At 38.9% G+C, this 17,563-nt stretch overlaps 1 protein-coding gene across 4 annotated transcripts in view; it reads right to left on the bottom strand.

Annotated features, from left to right (window-relative positions):
- Positions 1 to 17,563, bottom strand: part of LOC127448479 (zinc finger protein GLI2-like) — a 98,347-nt gene that overhangs the window by 6,010 nt on the left and 74,774 nt on the right. For all 4 annotated transcript variants that reach the window (XM_051711042.1, XM_051711041.1, XM_051711044.1 and 1 more), the window contains 8 exons: positions 10,554 to 10,755; positions 10,234 to 10,420; positions 9,277 to 9,387; positions 7,712 to 7,840; positions 2,526 to 2,675; positions 1,569 to 1,733; positions 1,157 to 1,438; positions 103 to 439 (listed from right to left, as the gene is read on the bottom strand). In XM_051711042.1, coding sequence (XP_051567002.1) covers positions 103 to 439; positions 1,157 to 1,438; positions 1,569 to 1,733; positions 2,526 to 2,675; positions 7,712 to 7,840; positions 9,277 to 9,387; positions 10,234 to 10,420; positions 10,554 to 10,755 — 1,563 coding nt within the window. The remainder of the gene's footprint in view (positions 1 to 102; positions 440 to 1,156; positions 1,439 to 1,568; positions 1,734 to 2,525; positions 2,676 to 7,711; positions 7,841 to 9,276; positions 9,388 to 10,233; positions 10,421 to 10,553; positions 10,756 to 17,563) is intronic.

The raw sequence follows: 17,563 nt of genomic DNA, 5'->3' as shown, positions 1-17,563 counted from the left end.
AAAGTGTACAATTTAAAAGGCTTGAATGCCCAACCATGCGCAAGATGTAAAGTCATGTGGAAAAATAAAGTATACCCTAGCCTTTACTGTTTTTGTACTCACCGATGGATGGTATTGGAGGCAGCTTGGTATTTCGGACTTGAGGCATTGTATTCGCCCAGGGGCAGGGATCTCTTACAGATTTCAGCTTTTCCTTCTTGATGTGCTCGAGCTGTAGAAGACCTCCCCTGTTTTTACGCAGTTGGAGACCCACTCCTGCAGAAGTACCCGGAGAACCGGTAGAATCAACAACAGGAATGTCATCTAAAGCACTCAGGTCCCCCAAACTGCCTCCACTGTGCATGGCCATCTCTACTCCGCTGTCATTGTTGGTAGCACTGCCAAGTGGCGATGGCTCACTGCTACATGACGACTGACCACCAGGGCTGGACTGATACATCTACAGAGAAACATTAATGAACAAAGAAGGTCAATTTCATAGAAATGTTATCACAGAATCTCTGTAATTCTTAATTCTCTGTGCAATTAAGAAAAAAAGGATAATGCAAAATTGATTTTTTATTTTATTTTTATATTCATGTAGTTTTATCTAACATTTATGTAGTAGAATTAAGCCTAAAACATAACTAATATAATATGCAATCAACTTTAGTTGCGTGAGGGAACATAGCAAGTTCCTTTGTCTGCAACCAATATACTGTATCTGTATATCTATATTTATTGCTATGTACAGTATCTCTTTAGAACTGTTCTAATGATAGTCTGAAATGATTTGGTTATTCAATACAGCTTTTATTTATTTGAGGATTACAAAGGATTGGAAAGACAACTGAATTAGCATAAGAACTGAAGCTGGGTTTAAAAAAAAAAAAAAATGTTATAAGTATTGACATTGCCAGGCATACAAAGACAACATTACTGCAGTGCTTACCTCAGTACAGTCTGTCCATTATATTCAAAAAGAAGCATTGAAAGGTCAACCAGAGAAATGGTAAGTACAAGTTAGTAAAGGGGAAAGGAAATGGTAAGTACGTTTGTTGAGGCAATGATTAGTACTTTAGTTTGAAATTTAACATTTGTAAAAATTTTGACAGTGCCTTTCAACGTTGATGTAATTTGTCAGGAAAAAAAACGGATGCTGAACTCATATTCTTACCACTGTGTTTTCCGTCTTGATAGACTTGACATGCTGGCAGTGATCCACTACATGGGTGGTGCTGTTGGCCTCCACTGACCCCTCTGTTTTTCCCCTAGCATGTTTTGTGTTGGCTTCGTTTTCCCCGTTCCCTTTAGGGTGGTGTGGTTTAGGTGGCGCATCACCACGCTGCTTCTTAGTGACATGTGCTTCTGGCCCATGAACTGTCTTTACATGTTTCCTGAGAGAGCTGGGGTCTGTGTAGCGTTTTGTGCAGCCTGGGATCTTACACACATATGGTTTCTGCAAAGTAGCGATATACAGCTTTCAGTGTGCAATCAAATCTGATTTAAATCGAATGTCATGTTCTTTGTCTCGCTGAGATGAGATGGAAAAAAAAAACCCTAATGAAACAGATGTTGAAAGCTCAAACCTCATTTGAGTGTGTGCGGTTCTGGTGCTTGGCCCGGTCTGAAGCATTGGAAAAGGCCTTGTTGCAGCCCTCATGCTCACACACATAAGGTTTTTCCCCTGTGTGGGACCTTAAGTGAGTTTTGAGGTTTTCCAGTCGAGAATAAGCTTTTGAGCAACCTTCAAACTAGGCAGAAAAAGTGAAAGAGAAAAGCAAGGCAGTACATTAGCTCAAACCCAAAATCAATCAACTTTATTGATGCTTTTTATACTTTCATAGCATAATAAATGTTGCTTATTCAGACCGTGTCATCATCAGTTATGATCCATCCCCCCTGTGTTTTTAAATCCTGTGAATTCTTATTCATAATAATTTGGTATTCTCCCTGTGATGACTCTTCATGAATAATTAGCCATTGGTGTAAGAAGAGATACAATAAGATTAGCTCCAAATAAAGCTTTTATTTGTTATGAAGTTTTCACAGGTGCCTCTTATTTCTGTACTAGGATTTGTATATATACTGAAGGTGATGTGTGTGGAAACTCTGGCTCTACAATATTTAATAAAGACCCATGGTGCCATGCTCTCCTAGATTTTAATTATTTCTCCATCCTGTCAATCAGCACTCTATAGTCTTTTCTGAAGCTCAGTTTTTAATAAGATCTCAAGCTACTGAGATGGGCTGTGAGGCAGTTCACCTAAGACAGCAGATCAGCATGTCTTCTTGAAGATTTATGAGAATGAACACTGTAGCTGAGGTGAAAAATGTGTCCTGTTTAGAATCAGGTGTTCTATTGAAATAAGAAGCACACTTATCCCTGTAAAGCAATAGCTCGCTCCACTTGTGGGGCCTGAAATAGATGTGTGCAGGGGCCAAAATGAACTTTTTGCCACACCTGCTAGTGATGAGTGAATTGAGAAAATTTACCAGAAATTAATATTTTTTTACTGCGTATAAAACTGTATTTTAACACTTACTGAGCACTTATGGGGCTTCTCCCCAGTGTGACGACGCATGTGCACCACAAGCATGTACTGGGCCTTGAAAGGCTTCTGTTCCCGAGAGCACTCCTCCCAGCGACACACAAACTCCTTCTTCTCTCCATGGATGTGGTCATTATTGATATGCTGCAGGTACAGAGAAGTAAAAACATCAAAATCTCTAATAGCCTCTTTAGATCTTTAACCAGTCATACAGTGAAAGGCAAGTCATGAAAGATTTTTGTTTGCTCTATGTTTTCAATTTTAGTCTTAAAGGGATGGTTCACCCAAAAATGAAAACTCTCTCATCATTTACTCAGATGTGTGTGATTTACTTTCTTCTGAAGAACACAAACAAATATATATTTTTTAAATATCTCACCTCTGTAGGTCCATACAATGTAAGTGAATGTGATCAAACCTTTGTAGCTCCAAAAATCACATAAAGGAAACATAAAAGTAATCCATAAGACTCCACTGGTTAAATCCATATCTTCAGAAGCAATCTAATAGGTGTGGGTGAGAAATAGATCAATATTCAAGTCTTTTTTTTACTCTAAATCTCCACTTTCACTTTTACAACTGAAAGTCACATGAGGTGCCTGTTTAGTTTCTGAAAGTGGAGATTTAGAGTAAAAATTTACTAAAATATTGTTCTGTTTCTCACCAACACCAATTATATTGCTTCTGAATATATGGATTCATATAGCACTGGAGTCACATAGATTACTTTTATGTTTCCATTATGTGATTTTTGAATCTAGAATGATCTGATCACCATTCACTTGCATTGTATGGACCAACAGAGCTGAGATATTTTCCTAAAAATCTTAGTTTGTGTTCTGCTGAAGAAAGAACGTTATACACATCTGGGATGGCATGGGGGTGAGTAAATGAGAGAATTTTAATTTTTGGGTGAACTATCCCTTTATGTAATGAGAATATGAGCTTCAAGTTTGACATGAAAAGAACCGTCATCCATCAAAGTTTTCCATTCATCACATTTGAACAATAGGTTTACATGGTGATTTTGCTGCTTTTGGGCCTTGCGTCAGAGAAGTGGAGGTGCGTCACACTCTGTAACACCTGGAGCAATTAAAATCTCTCCTCTTTTATTACATAATTAGTCTGCATAAAATGTTTTTACTGCAAGTTCCAGCTAATATGGAGATTTAAACTCTATGATGTACAGTATATACATACAGTTGTGCTCAAAAGTTTGCATACCCTTGGAGAATTGGTAATATATGTACCATTTTTAAATAAAACATGAAGTGAGCAGGCAAAACACATTTCTTTTATTTCTTATGGGATTCATATTCAACTGTAGGTTATAACAGAATGGCACAATCATAAAACAAAATATGGCAACAAAGAAAAAATTGAAATGACCCCTGTTCAAAAGTCTGCATACCCTTAGTTCTTAATACTGTGTATTGCTCCCTTTAGCATCAATGACAGCGTGCAGTCTTTTGTAATAGTTGTCTATGAGGCCCCAAATTCTTGCAGGTGGTATAGTTGCCCATTCGTCTTGGCAAAATGCCTCCAGGTCATGCAAAGTCTTTGGTCGTCTTGCATGAACCGCACGTTTGAGATCTCCCCAGAGTTGCTCGATGATCTTAAGGTCAGGAGACTGTGATGGCCACTCCAGAACCTTCAACTTTTTCTGCTGTAACCACTGGAGGGTCAACTTGGCCTTGTGCTTAGGGTCAATGTCGTGCTGGAAAGTCCAAGATTGTCCCATGCGCAGCTTTCGTGCAGAAGAATGCAAATTGTCTGCCAGTATTTTCTGATAACATGCTGCATTCATCTTGGCATCAATTTTCACAAGATTCTCCATGCCTTTAGAGCTCACACACCCCCAAAACATCAGTGAGCCTCCACTATGCTTCACAGTGGGAATGGTATTCTTTTCACTATAGGCCTTGTTGACCCCTCTCCAAACATAGCGCTTATGGTTGTGACCACAGAGCTCTATTTTGGTCTCATCACTCCAAATTACAGTGTGCCAGAAGCTGTGAGGTGTGTCAAGGTGTTGTCGGGCATATTGTAACCAGTCTTTTTTGTGGCATTGCCGCAGTAAAGGCTTCTTTCTGGCAACTCGACCATACAGCTCATTTTAGTTCAAGTATCGTCATATTGTGCTCCTTGAAACAACCACACCATCTTTTTCCAGAGCAGCCTGTATTTCTCCAGAGGTTACCTGGGGGTTTTTCTTTGTATCCCGAACAATTCTTCTGGCAGTTGTGGCTGAAATCTTTCTTGGTCTACCTGACCTTGGCTTGGTATCAAGAGATCCCACTTCTTAATAAGTGATTGAACAGTACTGACTGGCATTTTCAAGGCTTTGGATATCTTTTTATATCCTTTTCCATCTTTATAAAGTTCCATTACCTTGTTACACAGGTCTTTTGACAGTTCTTTCCTGCTCCCCATGGCTCAGTATCTAGCCTGCTCAGTGCATCCACATGAGAGCTAACAATCTCATTGACTATTTATACACAGGCACTAATTGCAATTTAAAAAGCCACAGGTGTGGGAAATTAACCTTTAATTGCCATTTAAACCTCTGTGTGTCACCTTTTGTGTCTGTAACAAGGCCAAACATTCAAGAGTATGTAACATTTTGATAAGGGCCATTTGGGTGATTTCTGTTATCATTATGATTTAAAAAGAAGCCAAACAACTGTGATGATAAATGGCTTCATATGATCACTATCCTTAAATAAAAGACAGTTTTTTTGCATGATCAGTCATATTTTCAAAATCAATGCCAAAATTTCACAATTTCTGCCAGGGTATGCAAACTTTTGAGCACAACTGTACATCTAATTCCTGGGAACATTTGAAAAGAAACATCTGAAGAAAATACCATTTGGTACTATGGTATTAACATGGTGTTTGGACATTGGATCGTGCTAATTATATGGCATTATTTGAAGTACCTTGGAGTACCATATAAATACTATGGTATTTAAATATGGCAATATAAATTCAACTGGAATATTAGTGTACTGCATATTGAACAGAGTAAATTGTACTGTACACGGCCAACTATTTTATAAGTGTGTGACAGTATGCAATATGAAATGATTCAAATAGTAGTATCATACATCGATTTCACATGATGGAATCAGAAATAAACATCTCAGAAATAAAAATGCTATTTCACATTTTTTTATTCAGTTGTGTAAAAATGTCTTAACTCTTGGTAGTCCTGCACATTTTGCAAATGTAGTAGGTCATTCAGGTATTTTTAATTCATTCAGAAAATCTGCATACCACACACAGTATACATAATATATATATATACACTGCAGAACTAGTAAGAGTAGTATGGCAGTGTACTACATAGCCTCTGTTTCTTTTTCTTTTCTTTACAAAGGACTGGATTCTGTACGGCTTGAAAGGTACTTCAAGTTCCAGCTTTGTACCCCTTCCACATTACCTAAAGTAACCCTAAATGAAGGATAACAAGAAATAAAACCAAACACCATTATTTTGTTTTTCGAGTTACTGTATGTAATTTTGTCAGCAAGGAGAGAGCACAGACTATAGCCTTAGGACTAAACAGGGTATGCAGGCCCTCAGTGCTGCTCTGGTCTCTAAACCTTACTTTGTTTCCACAACTTTCTTTCTTCTTTTCTGTGTACTGAGGCTGTAATTATGTACCTTACCCACTTGGTCTCACTTTCCAAAGACATTTTACCGTACTTCTCAGACTTCAGATTAATGATGGACAGCAATCCTGTAATTCCTAACAACAATTAATCTGAAACTACAGTACACTGCCAGTCAAAAGTTTGGGCACACCAAATCATTCTTAATTATTACTATAATTACTATTAACTTTTGACTGTTTGTGGACCACGTTTGTTTGGGTATTTATCTCTGTCTAGTGTGTGTCCTTGAAAATATCTCCTAGTTGAAGCATCAGAGCTTGGGCTGGTTTGGGCTTGTTGTAGAACTGGAGAATGGTGGGGGCTCACTGATCCATAACCCCAGATGATTCCTTAGCTCCATGTCCAAGTCTCTTGAGAGGCCAGACTGGCTCAGCTTGTTCCGGACAAGGGCAGTGAGTCTGACTCAAGGCCCAAGTATATCTGTCACATTGTGCTTCTCAGATTGTTAATAAAGCTCAGCAGAGGGGCTGAGGTGTCAGAGATGGAGAGGGCCACTCCAAAGCAGCTGGCATGATGACGGATTTACTACATGGCCTCGGGGAAGGTCAAAAGCCAGAGGGCGTACAGAGACAGAGGCCATACATATGTGAGTGTCTGTGTGTGTACTTGTGTATAATTGAGGGCATTCTGCGGGTATAAACATGCTCATTAACCCTACATGTGTCTGAAAGGAAAGGATCAGTTACTCTGCCTAAACCTAACGGTGAGAAACTGGCCTTTCAGTTTCTTGTCCAAAATGAGCATTGTTTCTCATCATTTACTGCGAGATAAGCTGTTTGCAATTAGTGTTTGTTCTGGTGTAGTGATCTAGTGAACTACCTACCTAGACAGCATGTTAAGGCACCATAGGCATGCCCAACACAAAGGCGGTCAAAAAGGTAGACAGCATAATTAAGCTGCCTTCTAAGGGGCCGTTGACAACGAATGCGTTTTGTGTCCATCTGTGCTGTATATGAATTATTTTTCAGTGTCTTGCAAAGGAGCTCCACATTTTTAGATGCCGAGTCACATGAAAAAGAACTTCAACATTTAAATGCGTCTCAAGACACTTGCGTTCTGGACTATTTTTTTGCGCTGCATCTAGCTTTATTTAGTGCAACAACGCCTTTGGTCTGAACAGCCCCTAAGAAACTTTTTGGCCAATATTTGGCCATTACCTTAACATGTATCCTGTGCAGAGAAGGCAATCCCAGAATGCATTGCTCCAAGGCCATCTAAGATGCTGGATGAGGTGCGAGAAATGTACTTATTTTTCATTCAATACTAATCTAATTATAACTTGACTGTTTTACCCAATACAGTATATATGTAGGGAGTTGCTGCCTATGGAGAGTGTTCCAACTAGAAGGCAACTAGGGAAGAGACAGCAAGCGAGCTCACTAGGTTTTGAAAGAGAACTTGTGAACAAAGCTTTTTTACTTTTTTAAATTAGAGCACATTTCGAAATCAAAGAAAATGGGTTAAGAACAAGTAGGTTTACAGTAGAAGAGTGCGACTAACGTGAACTAGCTGGTCCTGGGTGTCATACTCTTTGGAACAGCCTTCCCAATGGCAGTTGGTCTCATATACAGCCTCAGGCTCTTGCTTGCATTCATCTTTGTCAAGTTCCTCCTTTAATTCCATGTGATCCTGTAGAGAAAAATAGCATCAGTAAACTTTACTTCAGCAGTATGTTACATTTGCATATCATAAACAAATGAGGTTTGATGTTACCAATGTAGTCACCATATTTGAATTCAGCTCTTTATTAATGATTTGATTTGTGAGTGAATAACTACTTGAATTTTGTTGTTTACCACATAAAGTGATCGAATGGTTTAAGATTTGGAATATAGTGCATGGGTCGTATTGTTTGCTTTTCCTGTGGTTTTATTGTTTTATTTTTTTTATTTTGCTTGTCCTTTTTGGAGGTTGAAGACAGTGAAGACTTTAAAAAAAAAAAACGTACATGTTCCAAGGAAAAAGAAAATGGGTTTGGAGCGACATTAGGATGAGTAAATAATGACAATATTGTCATTTTTGGGAGAAATATTCTCAGTTATGTTTCATCTAAGTATCCAATTTGTCTAGGATCCTAAAATTCCTTAGGAGGATTTAAAATGGAAACAAATGAGACAAATGTTGACTTACAGTAAGTTAAAAATAAGCATACCTCAAATAATTAGGTGCTGTACAAATTTGATGACAAGTGTTTGAGTTCATATTGAAATATCAGACTTTAGATTGAAATATCTCAGACTTTGCTACTTTGGCAAATCTAAACAGAGTTCAAGGTATTAAAGAGGTATTAAAGAGGTACATTTGTGATTTTTCTTTCCTATAGGAACTGATCCTGTTCTAGTTTTATAACTTGATTTCATTATTTTGGAATCAAATAGGAACTACTGTTGGCACTCAGGTTTGCAACGCAGTTTTGTAACATGTTTCTCTTGGGGTCTGGAAATGTTCCAGATGCATTTGAGCTCTAATGAACTTTAAACTCAAATGGTCTAAAACTCTAAATTGGCAAGGGAATGGAATGCTTCATGGCCACATCTGATGTCACCTCCCACACGCTAATTCATGTGATAACCGGTCAAAGGCAATGAGGTTAAGAGCACTAAAGCAACAACTGATAATTGTTTCTTTGAAATTTGATTCCGATGGAACCATACAATGTGAAACATGAACCTCAACTATCGTACAGTAACTATTATATCGAAATCGTAACACTCTATATGGCTGCACTTTAGTAATGGAAATTCTGCTTTTCAGCCAATTGCCTTTTTTTAAATAGCATTTTTGTTCTCTAACACGTACGTGTATTTGGTGGATGAGCCTGAATAATTTAGTTTTATAGCATGATTTGAGCTGAAAAAGCAAAATATACAGTATGATATGATTGGCTCTATTTTATTTTCTATCTGCTTTTGTTTGAGTAACAGTGCATAGCCGTCTTCCTCACAGTAAATGTTTATGCACTGAAAACGTTAATATAATTCTACTATCTGTACAGTGCAACAGTACCTCAGAATCAAACTGATATGTTATAATGTGAAAATGCACACAAAATCGACTCCACAAACCTGAGAACCAGGTGAGAAGAGGTGGGGTCCGTCTGCTTCTGTCTTCACCTTTGACTTCTTGATTATCATGGGGTTAACCGTGCTGCTGACAGCCGAGTCTCCTCCAGTATTCTGAAAGAGCAATCACCGATAGGTGAGAGATAAAGAACAAGAAAAAGAGTCATAGGAGGCACCATGTCGACAGTTTGGCTGCTGGCAAGAGTGGTGATTTCACGCCTACAAAGGCACCAGATGCCATATTTTACAAAGTAACTCGCCGCAGAGACTAAACAGTTTAGACTGCACTATGAGCATCTGTCAGATGGAAATATGAAAAGGAAGATATTATTACGCTCAGAGTGTGGCTACAGACTTTGATCCTCTGATGGAATCATAATTCAACAGACAGAGGCACACAGTAAAGAGAAGACTGTGCAGTTTCTTCCAGCCACTACAGTATGGCAGAGGCCCATGTTTTCCATAACTCAATAACTCTTGACATGGTTTGCTGAAAAGTGCGGGAAATGTGTTTCTCATAACTGTGTGTATGAGCTTTGGAGATCAGAAATAAAACTGGAATGAAAACTGATTTTTGCAAGTATTTGGAAAGAGTGAGAGTAGGTCAAAGCAGCAGAGGAAGTTTATATTCTGGATGGCCACAATGTTTACATGGCAGTGACAGCTGCTCTTGGATCGTTGGTCAATGAACATTACACAGTGTAGGGGAAAAACTTGTATAGAAGCTACAGTTGGGGAAAAAATGGGTTAGTGACAGAGTTGAAAAGAACATCTTAGACCAGCAGGAAATTCCAGGCAAGGTTTTGCTGATTAGCACTGGTGAGATGCCGGTCTTACAAGGACTGGAAACCACAATCTTAGCATTCCCTGATATTTCCAGGTTTACAATGACTGTGGGAACCCTGAGTCTAGAACACATATAGAAACATAAGTCAAACCCATAAATCTCTGCTAAATCACCTGGTTGGACTCTGTATTGGTGTTGGTCAGGGCGGCAGCTGCCAACAGCGTCTGCTGCCTGCTGCAAAGTGAGGGGGAAGGCTGTAGGAGAGGGGGAGTGTGGCCAAAAGCATTCAGACCCCTTTGTTGGGACAGCAGCTGGGGGTATGGAACCGGTGTAATAGGATGTGGGAAGGTGAAGGACGGACTGAGACATGAAAGAGGGAAAAAGTCCGATTTAGAGTTCGTTCAAACAATGGGCAACCTGCAATAACATTTACAAACACAAAAACAAAGATTTGTAAAAGAACATCAACACAGACTGGGGAACAGGCATTCACCTGATGGCCCCGACAGAGAGGTGACCGTAAGAGCTGCTGGAGGCTGAGCTGGAACGGGAGTTATTGATGTAGGCCACCAGAGAGTTGGGTGAGGTGCGGATCATGGTCTGTAGATCGATGCTTGCATCCGAGACCGGAGAGATAGACAGCGCTCGCTTCCTGTTCACCCTCGGCGTCAGTCTGGGACTTGGGAAACGGGACACTGTGGAGAAAAGACACTTTATTCACTCTCACTTTAGACAGAACTAGACAAGGGAAATGGAATGCACAGCTTGCTTTATCTCCAGCATCACTCCTATACTACCTGTATACAGCTCTCACAATGAATAATTTATCAGCCTAATCATACCAATCTCACCTAATGTGTGGATCTGCAGCATGCCAAATAGGGTCTATTTAGCAACATTGATTGTAGAGTAATACAAGCAAAATAGGTTTGGAATGCCAAACAGTTTACATTTTACTGAGAGAAGACTTGAATAAGATTCTTTTTAGAATGTCTTTCCATTGGTAATTATTTTCAAGGATTCTTAAAAACCTTATTAAAGGCCCAGAACATTGATTATGATTATTTTTAAAATTACTTACTTAAACAAGCATCAAACTGTATGTCTGTTTATGCTATTTATCTTCAAAAATAGAAAAAATTGATTTCTTCCGATTATCATCCCACTTAAATATTCAGGCTTGACTTGATCACATCACTTGACAATCATGGAAAACTGTTTTATTTTATTTTTTTTGCCCTTTTGAAATACAAGTAAAGAGTTCAATTTACTATGTGGACATTTAATAAGACAAATTATTGAAATGAATATGAAAAATGGCTAGTTTGACAGCAAAACCATACCTATGAGTGAGTTTTATATAATGTATAAGTCTAAAAGGTAAAGTAGCAAAAAAACAGCATGTTACTTTAAAGGGGTCATGACATGCTTTTTAAAATTATTTTAATATGTTCTTCGAGGTTCACTTATAACCGTGGTAATTGTTTTTTTTTTTTTTTTTTTGCACAAAAAAAAAACAGTCATATGTATATTTGTAAAACATGATAATTTTCCACCCTTATTCTGACCCTCCACTAGAAACGTTCAGTTTTGGTGCTGCTTCTCCTTTTTGCTCTCGACTGACCTGCTCTCTCCTTGCCATCTCACTGCTCACCACCACTGGGCGGGGCTATGGTAATGATAAGGTAAAGTAGGCGTTGATGTGCTGTTGTGGAAGAGGTCATATGCAAATGTATACCACAGTGTGACATCATAATATGGAGGAAGTAGAGAACGAGTTGTTTTGGCAGCTTGGTTTCAACAAATGCTCATTTTGCAGTCAGGAGGAAATTTTGAGTTCTGAAATTTACAGTATGTTTTTAAAGTATAGTACAATGAACTCTTACATGTAAAAGATCAAGGAAAATTTGATTTCTCATTTCATGAGCCCTTTAAGGGTGAAAAAAAGGGTGGAAAATTAAGAAATTATTCAAAAATGACTAAATTACACATTTTTGGTGCAAGAAGTTTTACTTCACTCTTACATGCCAATTGCTGAGTGTTGGGCCTCTAATTTACAAGGCCTTATCCATGTTTCTATGTGCGTGTGCATGCATGCATATCCAGCTGCTCTGTACTCAACAGGTGCTGTGCATTAGCCCTGGTGTAAGAGGACAGAGAACAGCAGTTGGGCAGGAGGGTTTTATTCCTTCCAGGGGGGCATCACCAAAGGTGCTAGTAACAGGAAACATGTAATGGGTCCATTAAACTACACACAAACACAAGCACCTCACAAAAAAACCCTCCAATGACATTTCAAACGGAGGCCTGTCAGACTCTTGCAAATCCCCAGCCTCCGACTTTTAACTCCCCTGCCATTCTTTAGACCAAAGGTTTTCAGCAAGGGTGTTCATGAGCTGATACGCAAAACGATATGTAGAATTTTCTAAAAAATATAAATAATATATAATATATTACACTATATTACATTAAATTATATTGCTAACATTTCAACTGAGAAATTACTGAAACACTTTATATGAATCATTAATTAAAGGTGCTGTGTGATTTTTATATTAAATGACATGCATAAAAATCCTCTATTACTTGACAGATATAACTGAAATAGGTCCCATGAAATATCACACCTGTCTCTGTAACAGCCCTAGGGTTGACAAACAGTGGAGGTAAAGATGTCCGTGGGCCACGGTCTGCTAAGAAAACCACGTCCTTGTTATGACAGTCATGGTTACTACAATATTACTATAGTAAAACCATGGTTAATTTTTGTTAGGGTCCTAAACTAAAAAAATAAACTTTCTCTAATTACTAACTCAACATTTTAACTTAATACCTGCATTATTACGCTACATGCATCAACATAAAGTGCATTTCAAACTCAACTCAACGTATATTCAATGTTCCGAATCTGTACATCACTATAGAAGAAATAAACTTGCTATTAAAATGAATATGAGAATGGAAGAATATTTTAATCATACGCGGTCATCACACATCTTCATCAACGGAGTAAGGGCAACATAACTTTGGCTATGAACACCCCAAGCGCTTTAGTTCTTGTTTCATGTCTGTCTGAACTAACACCGAGTGCCTGCATAAAGACGGAAGGGAGTGTGTCTGTGTGCAGTTTCGGGCTGACCTGCGGCTCTGTGCAAACCACGCGCTATATATCCTCGGGTGATGTCTGCATAAATAGCTAATCAAATATTGATGTATTTACCAGTATACAGCACTCGTGTCGAGCAATGTCTGCAAACAGTGCCTGTTTTGTAAATGTTTTTTGACCATCGCTGTTGTAATTGACTGCATAAAGAAAACGGTCCCAGACAGGAGACTTAAATGATGCAGGGGCTTCTCTCTAGCGGCTTGTTTTCTCCACTTGCCATTTTGCCAACTAACACATGCAGAACTGTGATGTCATCAACTGATTTAACATACTAACAGTTAATAGAACAGCTTCTCTCTGTAGAAAGTTGACCCATGTGAAACACAGGTGGAGTGTGTCCATCTACAGAGCCATACAGGTGCATTAGCAGAGGTTACAACTACACATGTCTATTTGGCGCTTTATTTTCTTCGCCAAACTATATGATCCAAATGTGTTATTAAACTAGAGATGAACCGCGGAGCAAATGCTTACCGAACCATGGTTGGCGAACTGTACGGTTTGTTTTTTTACCGAGAACCGTTACACAACTAGAATATTTATATATTTTTTGCCTTAAAGGGATAGTTCACATAAAGATAAAAATTGTCATAATTTTCTGTCCCTCATGTTGTTCCAATCCCATATGAGTATCTTTCTTCCGTGAAACACAAAAGGAGATAGGAAAAAAGTGGGAAAAAAGATGTAATGAAAGAGAATGGTGACTGAGGCTCTCAGTCTCATTCTGATTAGTATATGCTATTGTGTTCCACAGAAGATAGAAAGTGATATGGGTTTGTATCAACACGAAGGTGAATAAATGATGACAGAATTAAAATTTTTGGGTGAAATATCCCTTTAAGTGTGAGAGGTTGCAGGTTAGAATCTTGCTCAACTGAAATTTTTTTATTAATAAATACAAATTGTGTAAAATCTATTTGTCAATGCCTATGATATATAGTTTGCTTTGAAACTGCCACGTTGATGGGCCGCTGCCCACCGAGTGAACAGAACACTAGGGGGTAGCAGTGTTTGTCTTGCTCCCAGCTGCTGAGTCCTACACACTTTGCCATGGTCTGTTTTCATAGGCAACGTCGCTAATTTAGGGGTGCACAGGTTCCTGCGAGAGCGCTAAACCAGATGTGCCCTGTGGACCCTGTGGGATATGGAATGGTGGGTAGGAGGAGGTGCTTCCAATCGAGGATCTGGCTCGATCTATGGCTTTATAATTACACACATTTCCAAAAAAGCCAGTAATAATAGGCATCTGCTCTGATGCTTTTATTAGGATGCCTTTGTGGATTCCGAAAAATTTATTTGGAAGGTGTTAATCCTCTGTTCCCTTTCTCCTTTAATATGAATGAATTTAATTTGAGGGATCAGTGAATTAATACATCCATCCATCCATGTTCAGCTCTCGATGCTAAGACATAACATGGCCATCTACCTTGTGTTTGTGATGACGTGTCATAAATGAGTGGCTTTTTGATGCCTGAAATCCCTCGACTGAAAGCTGTAATTATTTGTGTGCGATTATTGCCCAGAATGCTCTCTGCAGAAGAGTGATTTATAAGTAGTGTTTACAGGTTTATATGTTACAATCAATATGTTATAATATTGACATTTGTTTGGACAGTATTCCATTCAATAGTTTCAATTATGATCGAAAGGGCTTGCAATCGTATGACAGATCAATGTGAAATTCTGTAAGTGAAAACACATTTACAGAAATAGAAAAATTATGGTTGTTACTAGTTGAAATTCTATTTTTGATATAAAGAAAAATTTTATTTCTGCAAATAATTATGTAATTTTTATATAAAGAATTAACATTTTTCTAATGCAAAATTTGCACTTTCACTACTAGCAATTAAATTCCTGATTTCAAGAATTAGCATTTTAACTAGTGAACACTGAATGGTTGATATTTATAATTCATGTCCTGCACGGGATTAAAAATCAATTTGGCTTGCCATACCAGGAAGGGCTAAAAGGCAATTCAAGATCTTTCAGGATGGTAAAAGAGTTTTTACTAGTAAATCTGACTAATAACATGATAATCAAGTTTACTATGGGAACGTTTGTACCTGACACCCTCCGGGCTCCAGAATCATTCCCCACCTTGCCTGATCCCAGGACAGCAGACGTTTAACTTGGCAGCTGCTATTATCACGGGACCCTGAACTGTTCCCCGCTGGCTATGCCACACAAATGAGTTCACCATTTGTGTTCCCCTTTTTCCATTCAAATTCTTAAAGCATTCCTGTGTAAGCAACTCAATTAGGAAGCATTAGAGGCTGCAAGCCCCTTCACTTCCTCAACGCTGAGTGAAGCAGCAGATAATTGAGCCATTGCTAAAAGAGAGGTCTGTTCAATGTATTATCCTGCTCTTTTGGCTATCAGAAAGTGTCTAGCTTTGAGCCGAAGGCTGTGGTTAGTGACTGCCTTCAATTTATTTATTCATGCATTCATCCATTCAGGAGGCGTAAGGCCAGCATTTCCCATCGCACCCACTGAGAAGCACTTCAGTGAGAGTACTCATAACATTGCATGCACAACAGATTCACTCATGCCCCTTATCCAACAATAGGGTGCCAGAGCCGATGCCTAACCTAGAACTGCTTGCCATGTTTCCATGGCAGAAAGAGTGGTTCTGGGCCAAAACATTGGCCCAATTTTTGGGTCACAGGTCCAATTCACAGGTCCTTTAAAACCCTTTTTGGTATCGAACCAGGAGCCAATAACATCAGAGGCCAGGGACAATATAAAGTCCTTTTCAGAAAAAAAAAAGTCTCTGGAGAGACTCATGCAAAACAAAACAAGATCGAACCAGCATTATTTCAGAGGAAAAGGGTTTGAGAGTACACAAAAACGGCTTAAAGGGACAGTTCACACAAAAAGGTTCTGTTCCAAACATGTATGTTTTTTTTTCTTCCGTGGATCACAAAAGGAGATATTAAGCAGAACGTCACAATTCACTTTCAATGCATCTTTTTTCCATACATTAAAAGTCGAAGTTAACTGAGGCTGACATTCTGCCTAACATCCCCTTTTGAGTTCCACAAGAAAGAAAGCCATATTATTTTGGAAAAACATTAGTGTGAGTAAATGACGACAGAATTTAAAAATTTGGGTGACCTAACCTTTTGAGGAACATGCTACATTCAGTAGAAACCCATATGTCTGTGATGGGGAATTGTTGCTGTGTTATTTTTAGTGGAAACTGTGCTTTCACTCGGTGTGTCGCCCTGTCAGGCGTAGACCATAATTAACATGTTAAGTGCACGGCATTGGCATGCACATGCACTTGGCACAGCACTGGAGCGTTTCAGCAAGACATGCACTCACAGCCGACGCCGACTCCTTACATTGTGTGCCGCCATTTGTTATTTTGGGGCCTGTTGGGGCAAAAGCACTTGGCGTTCACATCATTGGCAAGAGAAGCAGTGAGAGAAGAGTGCTTATGTATCCACAGGGATGAGCAACAGTACATGTATTCAAAGCTTTTGGGGTTTAAATTCAAGACAGAGGTGATAATCCATCATTCTTATGTCTTAAGCGTTAGCTCTTATAAGTCATGAATGACTGATGTAGGGGTATACACCGATCAGCCACAACATTAAAACCACCTGCCTAATATTGTGTAGGTCCCCCTTGTGCCACCAAAACAGCGCCAACCCACATCTCAGAATAGCATTCTGAGATGCTATTCTTCCCACCACAATTGTACAGAGCGGTTATCTGAGTTACCGTAGACTTTGTCAGTTCGAACCAGTCTGGCCATTCTCTGTTGATCTAACTCATCAACAAGGGATTTCCATCCGCAGAACTGCCCCTTACTGGATGTTTTTTGTTTTTGGCACCATTCTGAGTAAATTCTAGAGACTGTTGTGTGAAAATCCCAGGAGATCAGCAGTTACTGGGTTTACCTTCATCTGTTTTGAATCGAACAGTTGCTCTTTGTCCGTCAGGAACATCATGTTGCACCTCACAGTCACCTTCGTCAGATTTCTTAGAACTTTAGAAATAGATGATAAGTTTGTTTTTTAGTTTGGGAGTTTTGGGGTCCCACTGGCTCTCCACGAAGAGAGCGTATGGAAACTCATCAGCCATGGCCGACTGTCCTGTGACTAATGTAATGTGTTTGCTTCAGTCAGTGTAGAGGATCTGATTTGTAAAAGGTCGAATAACAGGCGGGGTTTCCCAGAAATTGTTTTTGCTTCAGAAAGTGGTTTAGTAACTATAGACTCTTCCTCTCAAAACATTCAAACCATCGCACTGTGTTCATGTTTTTGAGAAACATTGAAAATTAGACTCAATTAATTACCAAACTGGTGAGCAAATGCATTTTAATGACA

Source organism: Myxocyprinus asiaticus, chromosome 11 (genome assembly GCF_019703515.2).
Source record: "Myxocyprinus asiaticus isolate MX2 ecotype Aquarium Trade chromosome 11, UBuf_Myxa_2, whole genome shotgun sequence".
NCBI lineage: Eukaryota > Metazoa > Chordata > Actinopteri > Cypriniformes > Catostomidae > Myxocyprinus > Myxocyprinus asiaticus.
This window is presented reverse-complemented; position numbering and strand designations above follow the sequence as displayed.